The 23057-nt window shown below is 39.0% G+C and overlaps 1 protein-coding gene across 1 annotated transcript in view; it reads right to left on the bottom strand.

The window, feature by feature from the left end:
• Nucleotides 1-23057, bottom strand: part of chm (chameau) — an 895896-nt gene that overhangs the window by 861174 nt on the left and 11665 nt on the right. Inside the window, exons 3-4 of the mRNA XM_067153506.2 lie at nucleotides 14968-15252; nucleotides 838-1091 (exon numbers count right to left, since the gene is read on the bottom strand). Coding sequence (XP_067009607.2) covers nucleotides 838-1091; nucleotides 14968-15252 — 539 coding nt within the window. The remainder of the gene's footprint in view (nucleotides 1-837; nucleotides 1092-14967; nucleotides 15253-23057) is intronic.

The raw sequence follows: 23057 nt of genomic DNA, 5'->3' as shown, positions 1-23057 counted from the left end.
TTATATCTATAGGCTACTTCTTTGTGCATTGTCTCTTGCACTGGCATTCCTCAGATATATGTTCTGGAACTAATTTTCTGCTGGTTGACATGTACGCTTGTCCACTATTGAGGTTTAGTTTTCTTTTGACCTGTTTTCCTAGTGCCACATTTTTAGTTTGTATCTTGGTTTTTATTGGAGATTCCAGAACAACATTATCATCACTATCACTGGAACCTGTCACAATGTAGCTAGGATCGTCAACACTGTTTTCAGAACAATTACAAGTCGCTATGTTATGACATTGCCTATCACAATGAGAGTGAGAACAGGATATGACTGGTCTTTGTCCACTTCTCATCCTCAATGAAAAGTGGACATCTATGAAGTGATAACATGCAGAGCCATCTAACGCATTCAGTATGAAGTATTTTATTACAATTCGCACACCAATAGATGGAACATGCGTTCTAGTTTTATTCTGTGTTAAGAACTCAATTTTGTAAAAAGTGGTCTTTATCCACTTAAGTCTTCAATTGCAACCAGTTCAACAGTGTCACATTCCATCTAGCAAATGTGAGGAAAAAATTGTTGTCATGACATGCCCCAACCCTCATACTATTAAAAAAAGAAAAGAAAACAGCACCGGAAATCAGACAAAAGTAAAACATTCTTCAGCTTTTTTCAGTAATTTCTAAAGTTGTGTCGGCTGGGGGTTAGAAGCTGAATGCCTTTTCTGGTTTTTCAGGTGAAATATCCAACTCAAGAATGACTGGGATATGAACCTCTGGGTGGAAAACCAGCAGCTACACTAAACTACTGCAGTAATCACACACTACGAGCACACGCTTGACTTACCGCACATTCCTTAGCAGTCTTATTGTGATAGACAGGACAAGCATCAATTGTAAAATGTTTATCATGCTTGCCACCCAGATGACCCGAGGAATCACAGCCCTCCAATGGACATTTTCGTTCTTCCATGATGGTTGGATTCTGGCAGGGCTCATTGTTACCTCCAGCACGAGCTTTCGTCTTACTCCTAGGCGGAGGACCTTTAGGACCAGCAGTCTTCTTTACAGGAGATTTACTGGCAGCACTGGTTTTGCTCTCTAAACATTAAGAAGAAACAAAATGGAAATTAGGTTAATCACTAGTACATTTAATTTAAACAAACTTTTCTCAGGCAGAAAGCTAATAATAGAATAATACAAGGAACCAAAACAAAATAAATAAAATCTCAGTAGTACAGTAGGGACAGAAAAGCAAACTTTCCCTTTCCAAAATTAATTTTGGACCATGTGCATTTCTTCTGCTATAAGTGTGTACTATCAACTGCAATTCTTAAGTTGCTGCTTAAAAAGCCAGTTTCTCAGCTCTTGATAAGCAAACAGACCATAATTATGTTTATACTCTGACTCAATAAGAACTGCAACAAGACAGGAACAGAAGAAGCGTCAATGTTCTCCAACATCAAGGAAAAATACCAGGTTAACTCAGCCACAGTGGAGAGAGCGAGCGGCAGGGGGGATAATAAATTATAATGGGGGTCACTGCACAGAAGATTACAAAAGGAAATTACTGGCAAGGTGTCCGGCTCCATGGCTAAATGGTTAGCGTGCTGGCCTTTGGTCACAGGGGTCCCGGGTTCGATTCCTGGCAGGGTCGGGAATTTTAACCATCATTGGTTAATTTCACTGGCACTGGGGCTGGGTGTATGTGTCGTCTTCATCATCATTTCACCCTCATCACGACGCACAGGTCACCTACGGGTGTCAAATCGAAAGACCTGCACCTGGCGAGCTGAACATGTCCCCGGACACTCCCGGCACTAAAAGCCATACGCCATTTCATTTCACTGGCAAGGTTAAATATCATCAGAGTCTTTACATAATTCAGAAGACTGTGATATCTTGTCATTTTCTTGACATACGCCCTAACATTCTTGAATCTTCAAAAATATTGTTAGGTAAAAAACAACAAACAAAACAACCACCACCTTCATTTATTTAAAAAAAGAATCCATTACCAAAAGCTGTTTGAAGTGACACGTATAATCTTGGCTGATTTTGTTCCTGATACTATTTCAGCTGTAGGGATTAATAACAAGTCCGTGTCCATAACCAACATCTTAATCCAGCAGTGAATCCCCTAGCAAGCAGGCAGTCCTGCACGATACTCTGGGATTTCTAATCACTGTTCGTTCCTTGCATTTAGTATTTATCAGACTTAATACAATTTCTAACCATTACACTGTGTGCCAAAAGCACTGGTCCCGTTCCAAACCTCTTCATAGTATCCATAAGGAGTGAGGGTATATCGTGCTGTTAATAGTCATTCGTCCGTCAGATTGGGATGTTAAGCCTCAAGCAGATTCCTTGGTGTTATATGATAGGAGCAGTCTATGTGCCGACATCAGGTTTCACCCTCTCCCTACCTCAGTATCGTTATCATCACCATCACACACCCAGACACAGACATCGTTCATGGGTGTCAAATAGAAAGACCTGCACCAGGCCTGTGTGGATGCATTAAACAATAAAAGGAGAAGTCGAGTTGGACAGTACTGAACAAACTGTATATCAGTGTTCTCCTCAGAAATTTTTGTCAGCTGGGTGGCAGGAATAAGTAGCCAGGCAGGGAATAATACATTAGAAATGAATATGCTAAAATTTCAATTTATTCCCCTCGGAATTATTATCAATAACATCAGATAGGTAAATATTAACTGTAAAATATAAGTATTTTAGTGTTAATATAATGAACAAGACATAACTGATTATTTGTAAATTACAGTGTTCTGATGCACGTTTCTTTCTTTTTTCCCCCAAGTTGCTTTACGTCGCACTGACACAGATAGGTCTTATGGCGACAATGGGATAGGAAAGGGCTAGGAGTGAGAAGGAAGTGGCCGTGGCCTTAATTAAGGTACAGCCCAGCATTTGCCTGTTGTGAAAATGGGAAACCAAGGAAAACCATCTTCAGGGCTGCCGACAGTGGGGTTCGACTACTACTCATTCATAATCATGTAACACAGGAGCTTACCACTTGGTTGCTGCGGAGTGCCATACGGGTTTGTGAAGTCATGCGGAATCGAATGCTCGCATGTGATTCCACGTTAATCCGGACACTGCTCGAACATTACACTAGGTGACAGTCAAGGCAATTATGCTGATAATAATGAAGATTTATCATGTAAATAAGCAGTTTTACGGTTTGTACATTTTAATTTGGAGCACCCAGTGGTTCAAATATGTACGAATATTATGCAACTAGCAATTTCCTAAGTTATGTTAGCTGGGCGGTCTGTATAAACGGCAGGGTGGTGCTCCCATCAAGAAGGTCCTAGGGAGAACACTGTATATAATGGAAAGGACAACCTGACTGTAGGAATGATGGGTGGAAAAGTATATACAATACATCAACGAAAAATGGGGAGAATGCATGCTATGGGGCATGCATCATCAATGCACAAGTAAACAGGCAAATGATATGAAGGTATCCAAAGAAGTAAAAGAGGGTATTATTATGATGTGTCTGAAAATGTATGCACTTCTCATATGGCCTTATGTAAGCATCACTTGAAAGTGGTTGCTGAACGTAGCACAGAAACTGCATAGCTGTGGTTCACAGTAGTTCCTGAGGTGTGCAGAAAACTTAATATACGAGGGGGCATCAAATATAAATGGGATTTAATGTTTTATTTAAATTCATTTTTGGAAAAACACAAGGCAATTAGAAACGCATTTGTCCCAGCGTATGGACAGCTTTTTGATGCCATCATCGCAAAAAGAACAGGGTTGTGTCACCAGCCAGTTGCACACAAAGTCTTCCACACTCTTGTCATCTTCAAATTGTTCCCCTCTTAGAGCTTCTTTACGCAGTCCAAACAAATGGAAATCGCAGGGCGATAAGTCCGGACTGTAAGGAGGATGATCAAGTGTAGACCAGTGCATTTCCTGTAGCTTGGAGACAGTTAGAGCTGCACTATGGGGCTGTGCATTGTCGAATCGGTTGGTCTTGTCTTTTGCGGCGATATGCACTTGGCTTGTTCAACAGCTCGCAGTAGTAAGCAGCATTGATTGTGCGTCGCTCATGCAAAAATCAATCAGCAAAATGCCTCGCCGATCGAAAAAACGGTTGCAAGAACCTTGCCAGCTGACAGTCGAGTCTTGGTTTTCACTGGTGCTGCCTCCCTTTTCCTCCACCACTCCTTACACACACGCGTCCTTGACAATGTTTGATCACCAAACTGTGCAGTCAATCTCTGGCAAAGTTCCGCCGCTTTAACTCCTTCACGAGCAAGAAATTTTATAATTACGTGTTGCGCAGTGGACAGGCGCAATTGTTGCTCCGACATCATGAGTGTTCCTAACGAAACGGCGGGAAATATCTAACAGCATGCTCTCCCCATTCCTAACGGTCCCACCTACGCATGGCAGAAGCGCAGGGTCAGTCCTACCAACTGTTGATGTTTAGGAACAAAAAACCTGTTTATATTTGATCGACCTTCGTACATTCCTCTCAGATTATATTCATAGTTATCCCTATATTACTTGGATGTAAGTACTTACAATATCCCATTGGGATCCTTTTCTCCTTTTGTGTTTATCCTGTGTTCCTAACCTTTTACCATCTGTATTTATCTTTGTCTTATGTTTCTTCCTTTCTCCTCTACTTATATGGCTTGCTTGTTATCCTACATGAAGATCTGTCAAGATGGCCCCTCAACAAGTGTTGATGCCCGCCCTCCGGATGAAGCTGGAAAGCAGAAACGAGCTCGTTGGGCGGGGGGTTGACAGGAAAATGGTCAGCACCCAGATGAAGAGATTTTGGGAGAAGGAAAGATCAAGATCAGCTAACTAAGTTCTATTGCGCTCCACAGATGGGCATAACGCTGTAAAAAAATTCTGCTGGGCCTGGCTAGCCTTAGTGGTAGAGGCGTGCTCGATTCGCTTGAAGCCGAGCGAGTTGGCCGTGCGGTTAGGGCCGCATCCGGGAAATAGTGAGTATGAACCCTACTGTCGGCAACCCTGAAGATGTTTTTCGGTGGTTTCCTATTTTCAAACCAGGCAAATGCTGGGTCTGTTACTTAATTAAGGCCACGGCCGCTTCCTTCTCACTCCTAGGCCTTTCCAGTCACATTGTCGCCATAAGACCTATCTGTGACAGTGCGACGTAGGGTAAAAAAACAAAACAAGAACCTCCTGTTCCTAGGCCTTTTCCTATACGAGTACCATTGTCACCGTACGACCTATATGTATTGGTGTGACGTAAAACAGATTGTTAAAAAAAAGATTCACTGGAAAGGAAGTAGGTTCGATCCACTGTCAAGAACTCAGGAAAGTATGATAGGATAGGATGTACAAGAACTGGAATTGATGAGGAGAGAGCCTAGCTATTTAAAGAAGGCAGTGTATGAAGATGTACAGACTGTTCTACTTTTATGTTTCCATGTTTGTCAATGCCACTTCTTTCTGCTGCTCCTTCTTTTCACACTGACCTGCCATTATATTCGTCCTGTTATAAGTTCCTTTTTCTGTTCCTGTCTCTGTCTATAAATGACTACAGTGAAACTTCTATTATTCGAACGTTTTCCGACAGAAAATTATATATTTTACATGTTATACATTTTCTATAACCCAAGGTTCAATTACTCCAATATTTTGATACCTCGAGAATATTTTAAGCCCAGGCGTAAAATATGTTTCTGTAACTCGAAATTATGCAGAACGCTGCGCTTATATGTACACATTATCCCCGCAAAAAATAAGTTCCTCTGGAATGAACCTGAACTTAAGCAGTCTCCTTATGTATTATTATTATTATTATTATTAACATTATTGGCCACATTAAACCACTTGAGTCTTCCATATACACTTTTTCTTTGAAGGTCATACTGTTTGATTCTTCTTATTTGCCAGTACTTCTTCATTCGTTCTGATGGCAGTGTTCTAAATTCATCTGATATCTCTACAGGCCTTCTGTGCATCATTTCAGTAGAAAATTTGTGATTCTTAATTTTATTCTTGTTCTCTGTATCTATAATTTTGAGTCGAACTGTTTGGAGATCCTCTTGAATTTCTTTGGTCCAATGCTCTCCTGTCTTCTTTCCCAGATTTCTCATCACGTAATTGTCGTAAAATCCTGTTCTCTGGTAATTGTAAGATGTGAAAGAAATAAGAGATTCTTTTCTTCTTCATCATGCTGGTAACTGGGTCAATCTCTCGATAGACAGTTTCATTGGGGAGGATTCTCCAGACTCCTTCAACCCGGTACTTTTTATTTATGCAAGTTCTGATAATTCTTCTTTCAGGACCATGAGCCTCTCCAAAATGGTAATCCTAATTCAACATTTCTTTATAATATGATGTAAAAAAACACACCTCTAGAGTTCAGCAACTCCAAGTGAAAATTCACAAGACATGTGAACTTCAAATAACTCCCTCCTGCTCCTCTGTCACTGGTCATGCAAAACCAATAGCTTTCCAATCTACACAGAGGAGTGTCTCATCACAAGCCAATCAAAGTGAAGATCACCCCATGCTGCCAAATAGTGACTGCAAGTCAGTGCTCGCCTGGCCCTCACGAGAGAAGTTTCCGTTAAGCCAGCATTGAAGCTGAAGCTCTGTGCTACGTCTGTTACTGCACATGGCTTGGCAACACCGAGATGTGTGCTGGCAGGAACCAGGTCTAAATAGACAGTGCAGCCAGCACTCATACGCTGTGTTGCAATGTATTCACTGTGAGATTTTTCTGACGCCTTTGTTGGAATATGGTTTTTTATCCTATCAGAAACATATTACCTCCGTGTAATGGCAAATTCTAAAAGCAAAGTTGTTTATATGGAAGAAAGAGAGATAACAGATAGCAACAGAAACATCTACTCTCTCATACTCGCCCTGCTCTCTCTGTCACATCAGCGGACCTAGACTAAGGGGTTGAAAATGATCAAGAATAGTAGGCCCATAAGTAGAAGAAACCTGAAATGGAAAACAGTTAAGAAGGAACAATGACTGTCAGATAGAGGAAGATTGAAAGGTGCCATAAGTATCCCAACCAGGCAGGAGCTGGATGATGATGACAAACACAATAACAGGTCAGAATGGAAAGAAGAGCCACGGACTAACATGAAAACTGAAAAGGAAAACTAAGAACGGTTCAGATGACACCCCTCAATAAGTGTTGATGCCCAACCTCCTAATGAAGCTGGGAAGTAGGAAAGAACTTCTCAGAGGGTGAAATGAAATGAGAGTACAAGCATTAGAATTGATGAGGGAAGAGCCCTTCTGTGTGAAGATGGCAATATTTAAAATTGTGGAGAATGTCCTTGTCTCTTCTTTCTAATGTTCCCTCTTTCTACACTGTGCTGTTTGTAATACAAGCTCCTGTCCTGGTTCTGATACAACGGCCCCCAAACAAGAGTGTCTAGAACATACTGAGCTGACAAGAAGGACAGGCTGTATATCCCCACTCAAGGGACAAGCAAGGCGCTACTTGGATATTTTGATCCATTAAGATAAATGTGATTACAAAGTGGACAGAAATAATTATCCATCAAGGTGAAGTACAGAGATGGGAAGTAATTGAGTAAAAATAATCAGATTACTTGCAACTTGGTAGATTCGATCGTGGCTCAGTCCGGTGGTATTTGAAAGTGCTCAAAAAATGTCAGCCTTGTGTCGGTAGACTTACTGGCACAAAAAGTAACTCCTGTGGGACTAATTTCCAGCACCTTCTTGAAATGTAATCATTACATTATAGTAACCATTACTTCCTAGTAACATCATTCGGGAACAGAAACCGGGGGGGGGGGAAGTCATCACTTTTTCAGTTCTATTACAGCAGAAACAGTAGCTTCACCAGATCTGGAGGAGGTACTTCCAAAGACATGAACATTGTCCCAATGATGATCTTAAAATTAAAATTAAACACAGATGTCCCTTCAAGTGTTCAAGTAGGGTGCCTTTTCAGTAAATGCAAAGATTTATTCCCCCCCAAGAGGTCAAAGCTTAGCGATGAGAATTGTAAGAACCAATTATTTTATTTTAAAGTAAATATCAAATTATTTGAAATGCTACAAGTCATTAAACAAAATAAAAATGATGAAAAAAATCATTCTGAATGTTCCAAGCTATCAAGTTTAGTCTCATCTACTGATTATAGCTACTTAATGTCTCAAATATCCCATACAAAATGAAGTAATATCTATTCTTTGCAAACGTTTGTATTGTTACAGCTTTGAGAGAAGAAAGTCGGTGATTTCCTTAAGACCTGTAAATGTAACTTAAAAGCTCTTCAGTCTGTCAAACACATAGGTTAAATATAAATATTTTACTACAACATACCTGTAGAAAACATCATTAAACAAGGGATAAAATTATGCAAAAAAGAACGACATGTTTTGTTCTTAAAAGATCATCATCAGATTCTATCAAGCCAAACTCAAATATTTAGAAATAATATTTATGTTTATCTCTGTTTATTTAATATTTAGGAATTTAAATTCTATAGCTTATCTTAATAATCTCCTACTTTGTCTCCACTCCAGCATTAACTGTAAGGTGTTCTTAACAAAATTCCTTAAGACTAGGGCGAAGTAAAGTAATTGTAATTTTGGCCAGCCCCGTGGTGTACGGGTAGCATGGTAGAGTTTTGCTCTTGTATCCTGAGGTTCAAACATGACAGAAATATTCGGATTTTTGAAGGGCGGAAGATCATCTTAGTGTGCCTGTCTCTTACCCGGAAGCCCCAGGTTCGATTCCCAGTCAGGTCAGGGAATTTTACCTGGATCTGAGGGCCAGTTCGAGGTCCACTCATCCTATGTGATTACAATCGAGGAGCTATCTGACAGTGAGATTAGAGGCCCTGGTCAAGAAAGCCACAACCACAAGACACCTTGTAATCTACATGTCTTTGAGCTGAGCAGTGGTTGCTCGGTAGGCCATGGCCCTTTGGAGCTGTTGTGCCATGAGGTTTGGTTCTGGTTTTTAATTGTAATTATACTTATTACTTATCAAAAAATTAATCTGTAATCGTAAATGAATAAAATATTTGTCAGGTAATTATAATTCAGCCCAATTACTTTTATTTTGTACTCTTCCCATCACTGGTAAAGTACAGCATATGTTGAAACATATCAAATGTATGATAGCTGTCTGTGGAAGTATTACAAATTATTTATGGAAAGTTCTACACTAGAGCTGGTTTGAAAAAATGGCATGCAACTGGATCTGTCTTAAACAGAAAATGGCATTATAAAAAGAGGGTCTCACCTAATGAAAAACTTGAAGATGGGCGAGCCAGACTTCAGGTTATTCCTCGTAAAACATCTAGACACTTAGCACGGGAGTGTAGTACCTCACACACCTCAGTGCTGAGAGGGCTTAAAGTTCTGACATTTTTCCCTATTATGCCTCCAGAGTGCACAAAAATGTTGCAGATCCTACTGTTTGTGTTGAATTCAGCTAGGGTGCTACAGTCTGTGCATGATGGAAATTTAGATCCTTCACTTTTCATCATATACGAAGGGAGTTTAATACATAATGCAACACATTTCTTTTCTAAAAGCAGGTTAGTTTTATTTATGGTTCAAATACATCATGTTATTCCCCAAACCGTTTACTATAATATTATACTTTTCAACATAATCTCCCTTCAATGCTATGGCCTTATGCCACTGTAATGTGAGGGTCCGTATGCATGCACGATACCACTTGACTGGTCAATGTCGAAGCCAACGCCATGCTGCATCGATAACTTCCCCATCATCCACGTAGTGCTTCATGAAGAATCCATTCTTCATTGGGCCAAACAAACGTAAGTCAGAAGGTGCGAGATCTGGGCTGTAGGGTGGATGAGGAAGAACAGTCCACTGAAGTTAGCTCAACCTGATGGTGAAATACGCCTCACCCAACGACTCACCTTGCTTTTGTCCACAACCAGGTCTCTGCAGACATTTTGCAAGCGCCTATGAATATCTGTGATGCCCTGGTTTTCTGCCAAAAGAAACTCCATAACTGGTCTGTTTGGTATGCACCTCCGTTAAACACCCAATTTGTAAGGCTAGTTATAGCGCTGCCACCTATGCTGCCACCTATCAGAAATAAATGAAACTCTACGAGAGGAAGCGGGAATATTCAAGAATGTCCCAAACAAAATTCTAACTTTTTTAAACCGAAAAATAAAATGTATTGCATTATTATATTGAACGCCTCTTGTACATATATTTTTTACAATTTGCTTTATGTTGTACGGACACAGATAGGTCCTTTGGTGACGATGGGTTAGGAAAGAGCTAGGAGTGGGAAGGAAGTGACTGTAGCCTCAGTAGGGCTTGCTTTCAGGCATCCTATAACTACTCTGCAGGTTTCATTCAAAGCTACATCCACCCGCTTTGTACAAGCCGAACTGAATCACGCGCGACTTTGGTATTCTGCCACAGAGAAACTGAGAGGCAAAGTAAATGTCTTCAGCACCGTTAGATGTGCGCCCCACTTGGTTGAGCAAAGTTTACGAAGGATACTGTTCCAGGCTGAGATATTTTGTCCAGTATTCCTGCAGTGTATGTTAGGGCCTGGTCCAGGGTGACTTCCCGTAACAAAGAGATTTTTACAGTACTTCCTAAACTTTTGTCCTGTGCGACCCATATTTTAACTGGCTTAAAATATAATAGGCTTATTTTATTGTATAGGCAGCAGTTAACCTTCAATGCTGGTGTGCTCTGTAGGTTTTAAAAAGTGGGAGAAGTAATTTGGATAAGGTGTACAAGAAAACGCTTGAATAAGTATAAGCGACTTTAGAAATTCCCAACTATACATCCAAGGGTATATTATATTTTTACTGTAATTGTACGTAAATACTCCTCAAAACATAACTATCGACAACATTTTCATGCTTTTCTTTCTTTCACCCCTCTTCTCAGATCAAAGCCGGGATCTGTACCAACACAGAATCTCCTAAAACATAAAACATAAAACATCAGATGATGCAATGTTTTGCAAATGAGGGAATGAGGAACTGTAAACATTCAGCCAGGAATGCTAAAGCAAAAAAAGTAATGCATAAATGAAAGGTCAAACTCTTTCACAGCAGTGCATTTCATATCTTGAATATATGTCTAATTTCAGTTTTTAAATAGTTCTTTCATTTATCCAGAATTGCTTAAGGAACTTTGAAGTTAATATCTTAACAACAATGTCTTTCTAGACGTATTCATTTATCGATTTCCGTAAATGAATTTCCATTCATATTTGAATTCAGCGCGAATTTCCAGTTCACACCACTACGAGCGCCACTTGCGAATTGTCTCCCATTTTAACTAGGTTAAATCCGGAAGTGTCCTGTATTGTCTATACTGTACTTGGCGAAAGTTGACGAAAGGGGACAAGTTACATCAGGACTTCAGTGAAGTCATTATTAAGCCTCTTCAAGAATCTCCAAGCTTTCTGAGGTCCTCCTCTTAAAGCCAATGCACAGTAGGCAACAAGTCCACGATTTAGAAACTACTAACTATGGTGGTGGTGACTACTGTTAGAGCCCTGCATGGGTATACAAAATATTATCCACATCAGATTTCCTTCATTAGTACCCACATCCGTGAATGGCTATCCGCAGATATTGCAATTATTTGACTACCGTATAATCCCAAATAACACCGGCACTTTTCCCCCCAAAATACTGGTTCTAAATCCTGGGTGCAGGTCATATTCAAGCCGTTCATTCTCGTAAATATTTACTACGTTTACATGGAGTATTGAAATAGATTTGAACACAGTTACCGTACTCAATATACCACATGTAAACAGGCATTCTAGAAAACAAGATTGATTTTTCTCAATACGGTTACAGTGGCATGTAAACGCGAAGTGTAAGGTAATGAAATACGGTAAATCAAAGAATATGGGTAAATATGCAGTAAATACGAAAGCTGCTGTTGTGGATGCTCAATCGTCATTTGTTTCACAAGTGTTGCTGGCATGCTGGGTGTGCGAATAGCTGATCTTGTGGGATATTGTACTTTGCGAGAGTCGAGACTGTTGGTTACGGAAGTCTACCTTGCTCACATTCGAGTTCCGTATCTGTCCCGTGAAAGTGCTGTCTTGATAGTAAGCGATGGATTCGAAACGGCGTCGCAGTCATTTACTGTGCGTGATAAAATTAAAGTTGTAAGCAAAGCTGAAATATATGGAAATTGTGCCATTGGCAGAAAGTACGATATTGATGAATCGTGTATTTGTGATTGCAGAAGAAGAAGGAAAAACTTACGTACGTCTATTTCACAATGTCTCCCTGAGGGCGTATGAAGAAAAATTAACGGCCTTTCAGCGTAACATTATTCATTTGAGGATGAAAAATTCTTATTTGCTGTTGCAAATTGGGAATACTGACCAGACACCTGTCTATTTTGAAATGCTGTTAGAAAATACAGTGGATATGAAGGGTTCTAAAAGTGAAACTATCAGAACAGGTGGTATCGAAAAGCAACGATGCACGGTAATGTTGTGCGTATTAGTGGATGGAACCAAACTCTCTCCATATGTGGTTCTGAAAAGGAAAACACTTCAGAAAGGAAACTTGCCATCCGGTGTTATTGTTAGAACACACGAGTCCGGCTGGATGGACAGTGCCTTAGTTGAGGACTGGGTGAAGTGCGTTTGGCAACGTCCCCCGGGAGCTTTGTCACAAAAATGAAATCTGCTTGTGTTGGACAGTTACCGAGGACATACAACTGACGCTGTAAAAGATATGATGAGGAAAGGAAAAGCCTATCTTGCGATAATTCCTAGAAGACTCACTTCTATTCTACAGCCGTTGGATGTGTGCGTGAACCGGTCTTTCAAAACTGCAATGAAACAGTTGTTCACCGAATGGATGTCTGATGGTGATCAGGCGTTAACACCAACCGGACGAGTGAAGAGTGGTGGTGGTGATGATTATTGTTTTAAAAGGAAGTACAACTAGGCAACCATCCTCTACATAACATTAAACTGAGGGAAAAAATTGAAGGAGCCCGTTACTTCAAAAAATAAAGGTATCGGCCAAAGGAAGAGTAGGGCCACGAAGGGCATGAAAATGAAAGACTCCCTAGGCCTCCATACGTATTACCGTCGGGGTCTGAAAAGAACAAGAGTTGACCAAGGGAGGTCGGATAGGATAGATGAAAGTGAAGAGCCTGGCACAAGTAAGTGGAAGCAATGCCAGGGTGCAGCTGAGAGCCCCATGGTCGCCAACCCACGCTACAAAGTTCAGAGCCCCTTAGGCCCCTTTTAGTAGCCTCTTATGACAGGCAGGGGATACCGTGGGTGTTATTCTACCACCCCCACCCACAGGGGGAATGAGTGAAAAGGTCTGAAGTGGGACTAATATGCAGCTGGATCAAGACTGCATGGGCGCACATTCCCAACGATCCAGTGTCCAAAAGCTTTAAGAAATGTGGAATTTCAAATTCAATGGATGGTAGTGAGGACGAATATTTGTGGAAAGATGCCAGCGACGAAAGTTCCTTTGGTGAAACTTCAGATGATGACGGTGAATTGTGACTAATCCAAGTATCGGACCGATTTTATTTATGACTTTTGTGATGATTTTATTAATTGCAAGCTGTTTGAATTTATATTTGTGGTATCTTTGAAGAAAATTAAATAGGTATATAAGTTATTTGATATTTTATTTTTTTCCATATTCTGCCATCTCAAATTAAGGGCGCGGGTCTTATTTGGTGGTGGGTGGTACTCGGGATTACATGGTATATTTGAAACAGTTAGATCTGTTAACATAATACAATAGGCCTGATACCTGACACCCACCTCCCTAGTGACAGATTTATGAGGGATTTCTTCTTGCGACAACTAACGACATATTTCTTCAAAGATACCACAAATATAAATTCAAACAGCTTGCAGTTAATAAAATCATCACAAAAGTCATAAATAAAATCGGTCCGATACTTGGATTAGTCACAATTCACCGTCATCATTTGTTCCTTCCTTCCGCTAATTGCAGGAAGGAGCCAGTTAGTCTCACGTCAGATTTATGGCAATATGGACTCAATGCTCTTTATATATCACCCATTCTCTCATACCAATGTCAAGGGTCGGCTCACCACAAGCCAAAATAACTGTATGAAATGAATGAAAGACCAATCTGAGTGAAAATCATTACACATCATTATTTAGAAATTGTCAGCAAAATGATATGCACTGCCATACAGTTTGCATCAGAGCCAAGCGCAGAAATCAGCACCAAACACAAGCACACCATTGGTTTCAGCCAGTGTCACTGTAGCGTACTTGCTTTGGCGCGATCCTATCAGCATGAAGGTCTGTATTCAAAACCCTACCCTGACGAAGTTTTATTCTTCGACTGGTACTATCATGCCAGTCTTAGTCCACGTACAAATTTAGCAACAGTGCCGTGCAAAGCCTGTGAAGTGATCTGTTTGGCTAACTTCAGCAGTTAATAAAATGACAACTGCGTGAGATATTGAATTATTTCTTTCAAATTATTTATCAACATCCTCTAACACTGATATATCTCATTCATGTTGTTTCCGACCACCCTGTGTATATATACAGTGTGTGTGTGTGTGTAAACCGCGTCAAGTAAAATAAGTCATAAATAAATAAATAAATAAATAAATAAATAAATAAATAAATAAATAAATAAATAAATAAATAAATAAATAAATAAATAAATAAATAAAACATAATTCTAATAGGAAATGACTTTTAACATAGAGGTGGAGAAAATGACTGAGCAGTTCTAAAAGTCTCATGCCTGTTTAGCAGCCTTTTCATGCGCGTAATTCTTATTCAATTATTATTTGTTTCAGCCTCTACTATTTCATAAAGATAATTTTAATTCATTTTAAAATTTATCTTTAGACCAACTGTTCTGCACTACAGGTTGAGAAATTTAAGATTAGTGAATATGAAATCCTTAATACAAGACAGCTTCTGTAAAAAAATTAAGGGAGATGCACGTTACCTGTTTCAGATTCTGTGTCGCTGGCCTTTCCAATGAGATGTTTACTACGTCGAGCACTTGACGATCGGGTGAGCTTTCTGGTTACTACAGCTGGCTTGGAGCCCTCGCCATCACTTTCTGACATTGGACACGACTCATTCTGCGCTTTAGTCTGAGGAGGAGTTTCTACACGAGACCGCACACCGGGCGGAGCAGCTGAATTCTTCTTGACGGGAGGTGCCTTCTTCTTAGTAGCCTTAGTTGTTGCAGTGGAGTCCACCGAAGATTCACTGTCAGAGCTACTGTCTATGGTATTAAAGATCCAAACATTAAGTATTAGTCTTTGATATGAACATAAAGATAGAAAGGCCATTCATTAATACCTGCAACCAGGAATTTTTGGATCACAATGCAAATGTATCAGATTTACAGGTGACATTGTAACAGTTTTAGATTCAGAAAAGGAAGTGAACAAAATGTTACAGGAGCCATTTGACATTCTTAAAAGAAAGGAAATGGAAACCAAATAAAAAAAGAAAAGTAAGGTATAGGGTTTTAAGAAAGAATGTCAGTGAAATCAAAACCAATATACAGAAAGTTGGCACAGAAATTGATCAAGTAAGAAAGTATTTTTAGTGACGAAGTACAATTGCTCCTTAATGTTGAAAACATTCCTTAGTATACAAAGTAGGGTTCCCCATACTACGAAAAATGTAAACTTAAGCGCAATTTCCTCAACTGTGCTGAAAGTTGAAGGGCTAAACGGCCATGAAATGTTTCAAATTTTGAGTGTTGGAAAGCTCTAACAAAAAAAAAAAAAAAAAAAAAAAAAAAAAAAAAAAAAAAAAAAAAAAAAAAAAAAAAAAAAAAAACAAATTTTGAAAATCACTTCTGATCTAAATACAGTTCCAGAAAAACAGCCTAAAATTGCTTGTTTCTTTAATGGTTTTCTTTTTGATTAAAATCCTAGCCAAATTAACTTATTAACATAATTCTTTCTGTAATATGTTCCTTGGTTTAATATCCTATGGTGTTTGTTCATTTTTTTAAAGATGTCCACATCGAATGTAATTATACGGGCTTGAGTGAAACTCTGCATCGACTCACATTAGTGCTCGTAGTGGTAGAAAAAGGCAAACTGCTAATCTAATCGACTGGATTACGATGATTAAGAAAAAAATTGTAATTTTTAGGAATAAATAAAGAATATATTCTCATACTTATTTATATTTTATTTACCAAAAATTCGTAGCTCATACCCTAGGATGTTTCCAACTCTGAGTTGCCTGCGGGAAGGGCTAGAACTGTGGATTTTTCTTTGATTTTTCTTTTGTCATCCCACTGGGATCCTTTTTTCCTTTTGTGCTTGTACGTGTCCTTATACTTTTGAAAATGAAAGTCCACAACCTGTTTCCAGTCATTCGACCGGGTCAGGAATGGAATGAATGAAGCCCCATCTAGCGGCGAAGATAATAATTATGCTCGCCGCCGAAGCCTGTCGCACTCCTCTGGGGCAATGATTAATGACTGACAGATGAAATGAAATGATATTGGAGAGTATTCCTAGAATGAATTATGACAGGGAAAACCGGAGTACCCAGAGAAAAACCTGTCCCACCTCCGCTTTGTCCAGCACAAATCTCACATGGAGTGACCGGGATCTGAACCAAAGAACCAGGAGTGAGAGGCCGGTGCGCTGCCGTCTGAGCCATGGAGGCTTCTTAATTATTTAATAATTATTAAATAAATTAAAATATTAAATGATATTTTAATTTTAATTATTTAATTTCTTCCCATCAAGTGACTTCCTATGATTGACCCTAACTGACCGCAGCTCCTTAAACCGTTATCTCTTACTAAAGTCACAGCAGTAATCATAGCACAGAGAACATACCTCAATGTGTCTGGAAGTAATCAAGTTATTAGGAGACTTGTACTAAAAAATTCTTATACTTTTATCACCTGTATTTGTCTACGTCTTATGTTCCTTCTGTTTTCCTGTACTATCTGGCATTCTTCTTATTACATGAAGACTGGAGATCTGTCAAGACGGCCTCTCAACGAGTGGTGATGCCCACCCTCCTGATGAAGCTGGGAATCAGAAACGAGCTTGTCGGGGACTCAGAAGAGATCGATGTAGAAGAAATGGGATTGATGAGGGGAGAACCTATATATTTGAAGATGGAAGTGTGTGAAGATATGGAGATTGTCCTTTTGTATTTGCATGTTTGTCCTCGTCTCCTATTCCTATTGCTCCCTCTTCCCACTCTGAACTACCACTGTGTCTGGTCTATTATAAGTGTTCCTTTCTTATTCCCCTCTCTCTTTCTCTCTAACTTCCTTCTTTGCTAGTGGTTTACTGCTGCACTGACACAGGTCTGGACAAATCCTAGGTATCCAGTCGCCGTGGTGATGAATAGAAGTGTGTAGGCACCTACAATTTTGAATTGAAAAATGAAAATCCACAGTCTGTTTCCAGTCATTTGACCGGGTCAGGAATGGAATGAATGAAGCCCCCATCTAGCGACGAGGATAGGGAATTGTGCCGGCTGCCGAAGCCTGTTGCACTCCTCTGGGCCAATGATTAATGAATGGCAGCTGAAATGAAATGATATTGGAGAGTGTTGCTGGAATGAAATATGACAGGGAAAACTGGAGTACCCAGAGAAAAACCTGTCCCGCCTTCGCTTTGTCCAGCACAAATCTCACAGGGAGTGACCGGGATTATAACCACGGAACCCAGCGGTGAGAGGACGGCGCGCTGCAGCCTGAGCAACGGAGGCTCCACAATTTTGAACTGTAATGGCTAAATTCCAGTCTGAGAAAAAACAATATTTTTTGGAATGTATTTCCACCCGGGAAATAACAATGTATAAATAATTAATTTGATGGCATGTAAAAGAACTCAGCAGTAAAATTCACAGTATTGATAATTTCATTTTAAAAAGATACAGCCTTGTCCTCTATATTTTATTCTTTAACCTCATACTACTATCAACAAGCAGTAATTTTAAGGGCTGGGATTTATAAAACAACAAACATATGATTTTTACAGAAGAAACATGACATTAAGAGTCTGAACTGCTGCTGCTTACTATGAAGTACTGAATACAATAATAAAAGATATGAAACTAAAAAATTCTCTTGCGGGATTATTAGACAATGACATTTTATGTCACTTTCATTTGATTAAGTGTCTATATGAATACAGCTACATTGAAGTATCTTTAAATATCAAGTTACATGAATTCTGTGACCAACTATAGTCTCTTTTTGGAACTCAAATCCACAAGACCATTACTCCAAGTGTTAAATGTTTGAACTTTTTTAAATGTGTACATATATTTTGTCCCTCTGTGGGTTGAAGGGCATACTGTGGGTGTATTCTTTGTCTGTGTCCCCCACCCACAGGGGGTAGGGAGAGAGAGAGAGAGAGAGTATCTGGAGGACATCAGAAAGAGAATGTGATATGAAAGTTACACAAAGATGAAATGAGCAGCAGAAGATAAAGAGTGTTGTATTGACAAAGCACAGCCTTTGGAAGATGAATGAATGAAATGCTAATGGGAATATTTACACAGAGAAACCTTAAATACAAGGATCTGATACACTATAGTAAATATTGTGTTTCTTAATGAAAAAATCAACTTTATCAATGATTTATTGAGTATCTACATACAGTGATTGTCCTCTATATTTCATTCTTTAAGCTCATACTTCTATCAACAAGCAGTAATTTTAAGGGCTGGGATTTATAAAACAACAAACTTATGATTTTTACAGAAGAAACACGACATTAAGAGTCTGAACTGCTGCTGCTTACTATGAAGTACTGAATACAATAATAAAAGATATGAAACTAAAAAAATCAATTAAATTTGAAAATATGTTTATCATACATTCAAATAGTGTTAAGTGTTTATGTTGGTCCAAGTAAAAATTATCCGAACAATAGTGAAGCTGCAGCACTTGTAATTTAGATAAGTAAAGGGTGAACCCACACAACCACAATTTTGTACATAAAATCAGTTGAAAATAGGAGAACAATAATTTTAAAAATATGCTGCTTTATATAACAAGCCTGAGGATATCTTGTTCAAATGGCTTATATGTTGGTAAGTTGGATAACTTGTGTATCTGCAGTGTTTGAACTAGCATATCTGTAAATAATATGTGCTAGGATTGGAAAGGAGACATGCTTGGTCTGTATGTATGGTACTACCCCTGGCAATTATCAGGGAAACCGGTGAATATCACTTCTATGATAACAGAGAATGTGATTTCTAACCAACTTCTATTTTTATCTTAAATGAAATAACAATTCTAACAGCCAGTCAATACTAGGCTATTTAATAATTATTTATAAGTATACATATTTTGCCTTGTTCTTCAGTGCATAATTCTTTTGATTAACACCATAAATAATGAAATGTTAAAACAATTATACATTAAAATTAGAATGTACATTGATTATTTTACACAAAAGAACTATGTTAATGTATGAGTTGCTTTAACATTTAACTATTTATGGTATTTATCAAAATAATTATACACTGAAGAAGCCTTCAAACACAGCAAAACTATGCATGTTTAAATAATTAATGAGTATAAAATAGTATTGATTGGAAGAAGAAATATACAAGATTAATTAATCAATATGGTAGAATATGACTTCATTTTTCTATGACAAATTCTCTTTATCGCTGTGTTACCCAAGGTGAATGTAACCGATTTCGGTTCTTCGAATCAACCTTAAATTTATACCAGAGCCAGCAGTGATGGGCCATTAAAAAAAGAGAATAGGGGGGCAATAATTGCTTTTCAGTGTATAGCCTTACGTGCCGAGTAAGCATTATACCAGATGCAATATGTGTTAACTTGTGAATCCTATCTAAAAAGTACAACTGTAACACCAGTATTTTTGATCTGTAATTAAGAACAGAATGTGGACTAGTTTACCATAGGTGATGAATTAGTTTCCATGTTAAAAATCTGCTTATACAGCAATAAATACTGATGAAATGAAATGGCGTATGGCTTTTAGTGCCGGGAGTGTCCGAGGACATGTTCGGCTTGCCAGGTGCAGGTCTTTTTTATTTGACTCCCGTAGGTGACCTGCGCGTCGTAATGAGGATGAAAATGATGATGAAGACAACACACACACCCAGCCCCCATGCCGGCAAAATTAACCAATGATGGTTAAAATTTCCAACCCTGCCAGGAATGGAACCCGGGGCCCCTGTGATCAAAGGCCAGCACGCTAACCATTTAGTCATGGAGCCGGACAATAAATACTGATGAGACACTGTTTTAGTTTGTAAAAGGAAACTAACTTACTTTACTCCCTTACAGATCAACAGAAGAGAAATTCCATGGATCAATAACAAGATTTTTATATTTCAAATCACTTAAGTATTAGGATTACTTTACTAATTTTCAATTTCTTCACAGGAAAAATTTAAGAATAACTAGTCACTGTTGTGATCTTCCCATCTGACTGACCTAAGTTTAATTTTTGGCTCTGCTACTGAGGATTTAAATCCTTACAGGAATGAAATGCACACAGGCTGAAAAAATAAGGGAGAAACTAGACTGAATGGCTCAGACAGTAGAAGTTACTCACATTAGAAGGTTCAATCCAGGCTCATTCCAGTGGTATTTGAAGATGTTCAAATATGCCAGCCTTGTGTTGGTAGATTTATTGGAATGTAAAAGAACTACAGCAGAACGTCTCCGTAAATTGTAAAAGTAGTCAGTGGGACATAAAAACCAATATTATTATACAAAGGAGAAAAAAAAATGGGTGAAATCTTACTCTTGGTCATCCTAGAAGTGATTTCCCAACTTCAACACCAGGCAAACTGTACCATAAAAACAGATCACAGCTACTTCCTTCCAAATTCTAGATCAAATTACTTACAAAAGCTCATGCACAGGCACTATATCCAGGTAATCAGATTGATTTTACATCCAATAAACAGATGGTTGACAATGTTGTTGCAAGCCCTGAAATGAAAAGATCTCATAATTAGTAAACGGTAGTGTTTGAAGAGTAAGCCTACACTAAAGTTCATGAAAATGGTCACCAATATGAAAAAAAAATCTCTTTACTGTTCTCATATACACAGGTGATTCAAAAATAAAATATGTCATTTTGCTAAATAAGTACGGTAGATGTATTGCATGGATCTTATATCCACACCTTCTGAATGAGCTACTTTTATTTCACAGTCATAACGGACGCAACAAAGCAAGAACACAAAATGGCGTGTCAGCTGGAATGTAACTCTAAGCTTGAGATCAGAGGAACTAAGATTAATTCTGAGTGCAAACTTCTCAGATATTCATGGTAAAACAACGAAATGCAATGTCAAGTCCACGATGGTGAAGTGATGCTGGTAGTTACTCAGACTTGGCTGATATTGATCAGCACAAAAAGCCATCAATATTATTATACTCAGAAGACACCATGAGATGATTATTCATCTTTTTGGAACCCTGGCGAAATATTTGGGAGGGCAAAATTTACTAACGATGACCAGATGAACACTGTGGTACTACAGTGGTTTGATGATCAAGGAGAATGCTTATACAAAGATGAGATAAAATTTCATTAAGACAAGTACAGTGGCTGCCCTTCTAACCAACCCAATAAATAATGTCGCTTCTGGTATCCCATGGTTGTGAGCGCCTGCACTGCCTCACACCTCGCACTGCTTGCAGATAAAACTGCTTTCTGCTTACAACAGCACATGCTATTTTTAGTCAGTCTGCTAATAATTCAGTGCAGTAAGCAGGAGTACTATTTTAGTGATTGTAAAATGACAGATTAGATAATTTGTAATAAGAGCTTCCATGGCTCAGGCGGCAGCATGCTGGCCTCTCAACACTGGGTTCCATGGTTCATATCCTGGTCATTCCATTTGAAATTTGTGCTGGACAAAGCGGAGGAGGACAGATATTTCTCCGGATGATGGATACAGTACTTTTGCATCCATCTCTTGGCACAGGCCAGAGTAAAGTGTAGCTTCCACCGAAGTCCCAGTCAACATCCATGGCTGTGACAATATGGAAGTTGCTGGGGTATGGGTAGTGCTGAGTAATGACATTCAAGCATGACTAGTGCACCTGACTGTTATGAAAGGTGCTGCTCATAGGGTCAGTCGTGCTGCAATAGTACTTTCTGACCCAGTGAAGAAAGCAATGGCAAACTACCTCACTCCTCATCTTGCCTAGTACGCCTCATTTTGGTGCTGCCATTGGTTTTTGGGGTTTCCTTATAACCACATAACCTTTGGTGGTGCTATTTGAGGATCCAACCAGCCTCTGGGCTGATGACCTAACAGACAGACTCTGGTTTTATCTGTAGGCCTAATCATTCATTCCGAGCAGCAACACTCTTCAATATTATTTCATTTCATCTATCAGTCATGCGACAGGCTTCAGCAGCCGGCGCCAATTCCTATCCTCACCACTAGATGGGGGCTTCATTAGTTCCATTTTTGGCATGTTTTGAAATATTATTTAAAACCTGGTGAAATATCTTAACACTTTCATTTCATCTAACAGTCATTAATCATCGCCCCAGAGGAGTGTGACAGGCTTCTTTTTTTTTTTGCTTTACGTCGCACTGACACAGATAGGTCTTATGGTGACGATGGGATAGGAAAGGCCTAGGAGTTGGAAGGAAGCAGCCGTGGCCTTAATTATGGAACAGCCCTGGCATTTGCCTGGTGTGAAAATGGGAAACCACGGAAAACCATCTTCAAGCCTGCCGACAGTGGGACTCGAACCCGCGACAGGCTTCAGCAGCCAGCACAATTCCTATCCTCACCAATAGATGGGGGCTTATTCATTCCATTCTTGACCCGGTTAAATGACTGGAAAGGAGCTGTGGATTTTCATTTTTTCAGATAATTTGTAATACTGTACACTATTGTAATTAAACTAACTCCATAAGCCAAATATGTTTTGAAATATTATTTAAAACCTGGTGAAATATCTTAATACTAAGAAGCCCTTTATTTTCATATTTTCTGATTAACTGGCTATTTCATCATCCGGCCAAGGGTCTGGTTCTCAAGAAACTTATTGGTACACATTATAAGTAA

This window comes from Anabrus simplex, chromosome 9 (genome assembly GCF_040414725.1).
Source record: "Anabrus simplex isolate iqAnaSimp1 chromosome 9, ASM4041472v1, whole genome shotgun sequence".
In the NCBI taxonomy this organism is placed as follows: domain Eukaryota; kingdom Metazoa; phylum Arthropoda; class Insecta; order Orthoptera; family Tettigoniidae; genus Anabrus; species Anabrus simplex.
The sequence above is the reverse complement of the archived record's forward strand: the minus strand, read 5'-3'. Positions and strand labels throughout refer to the sequence as shown.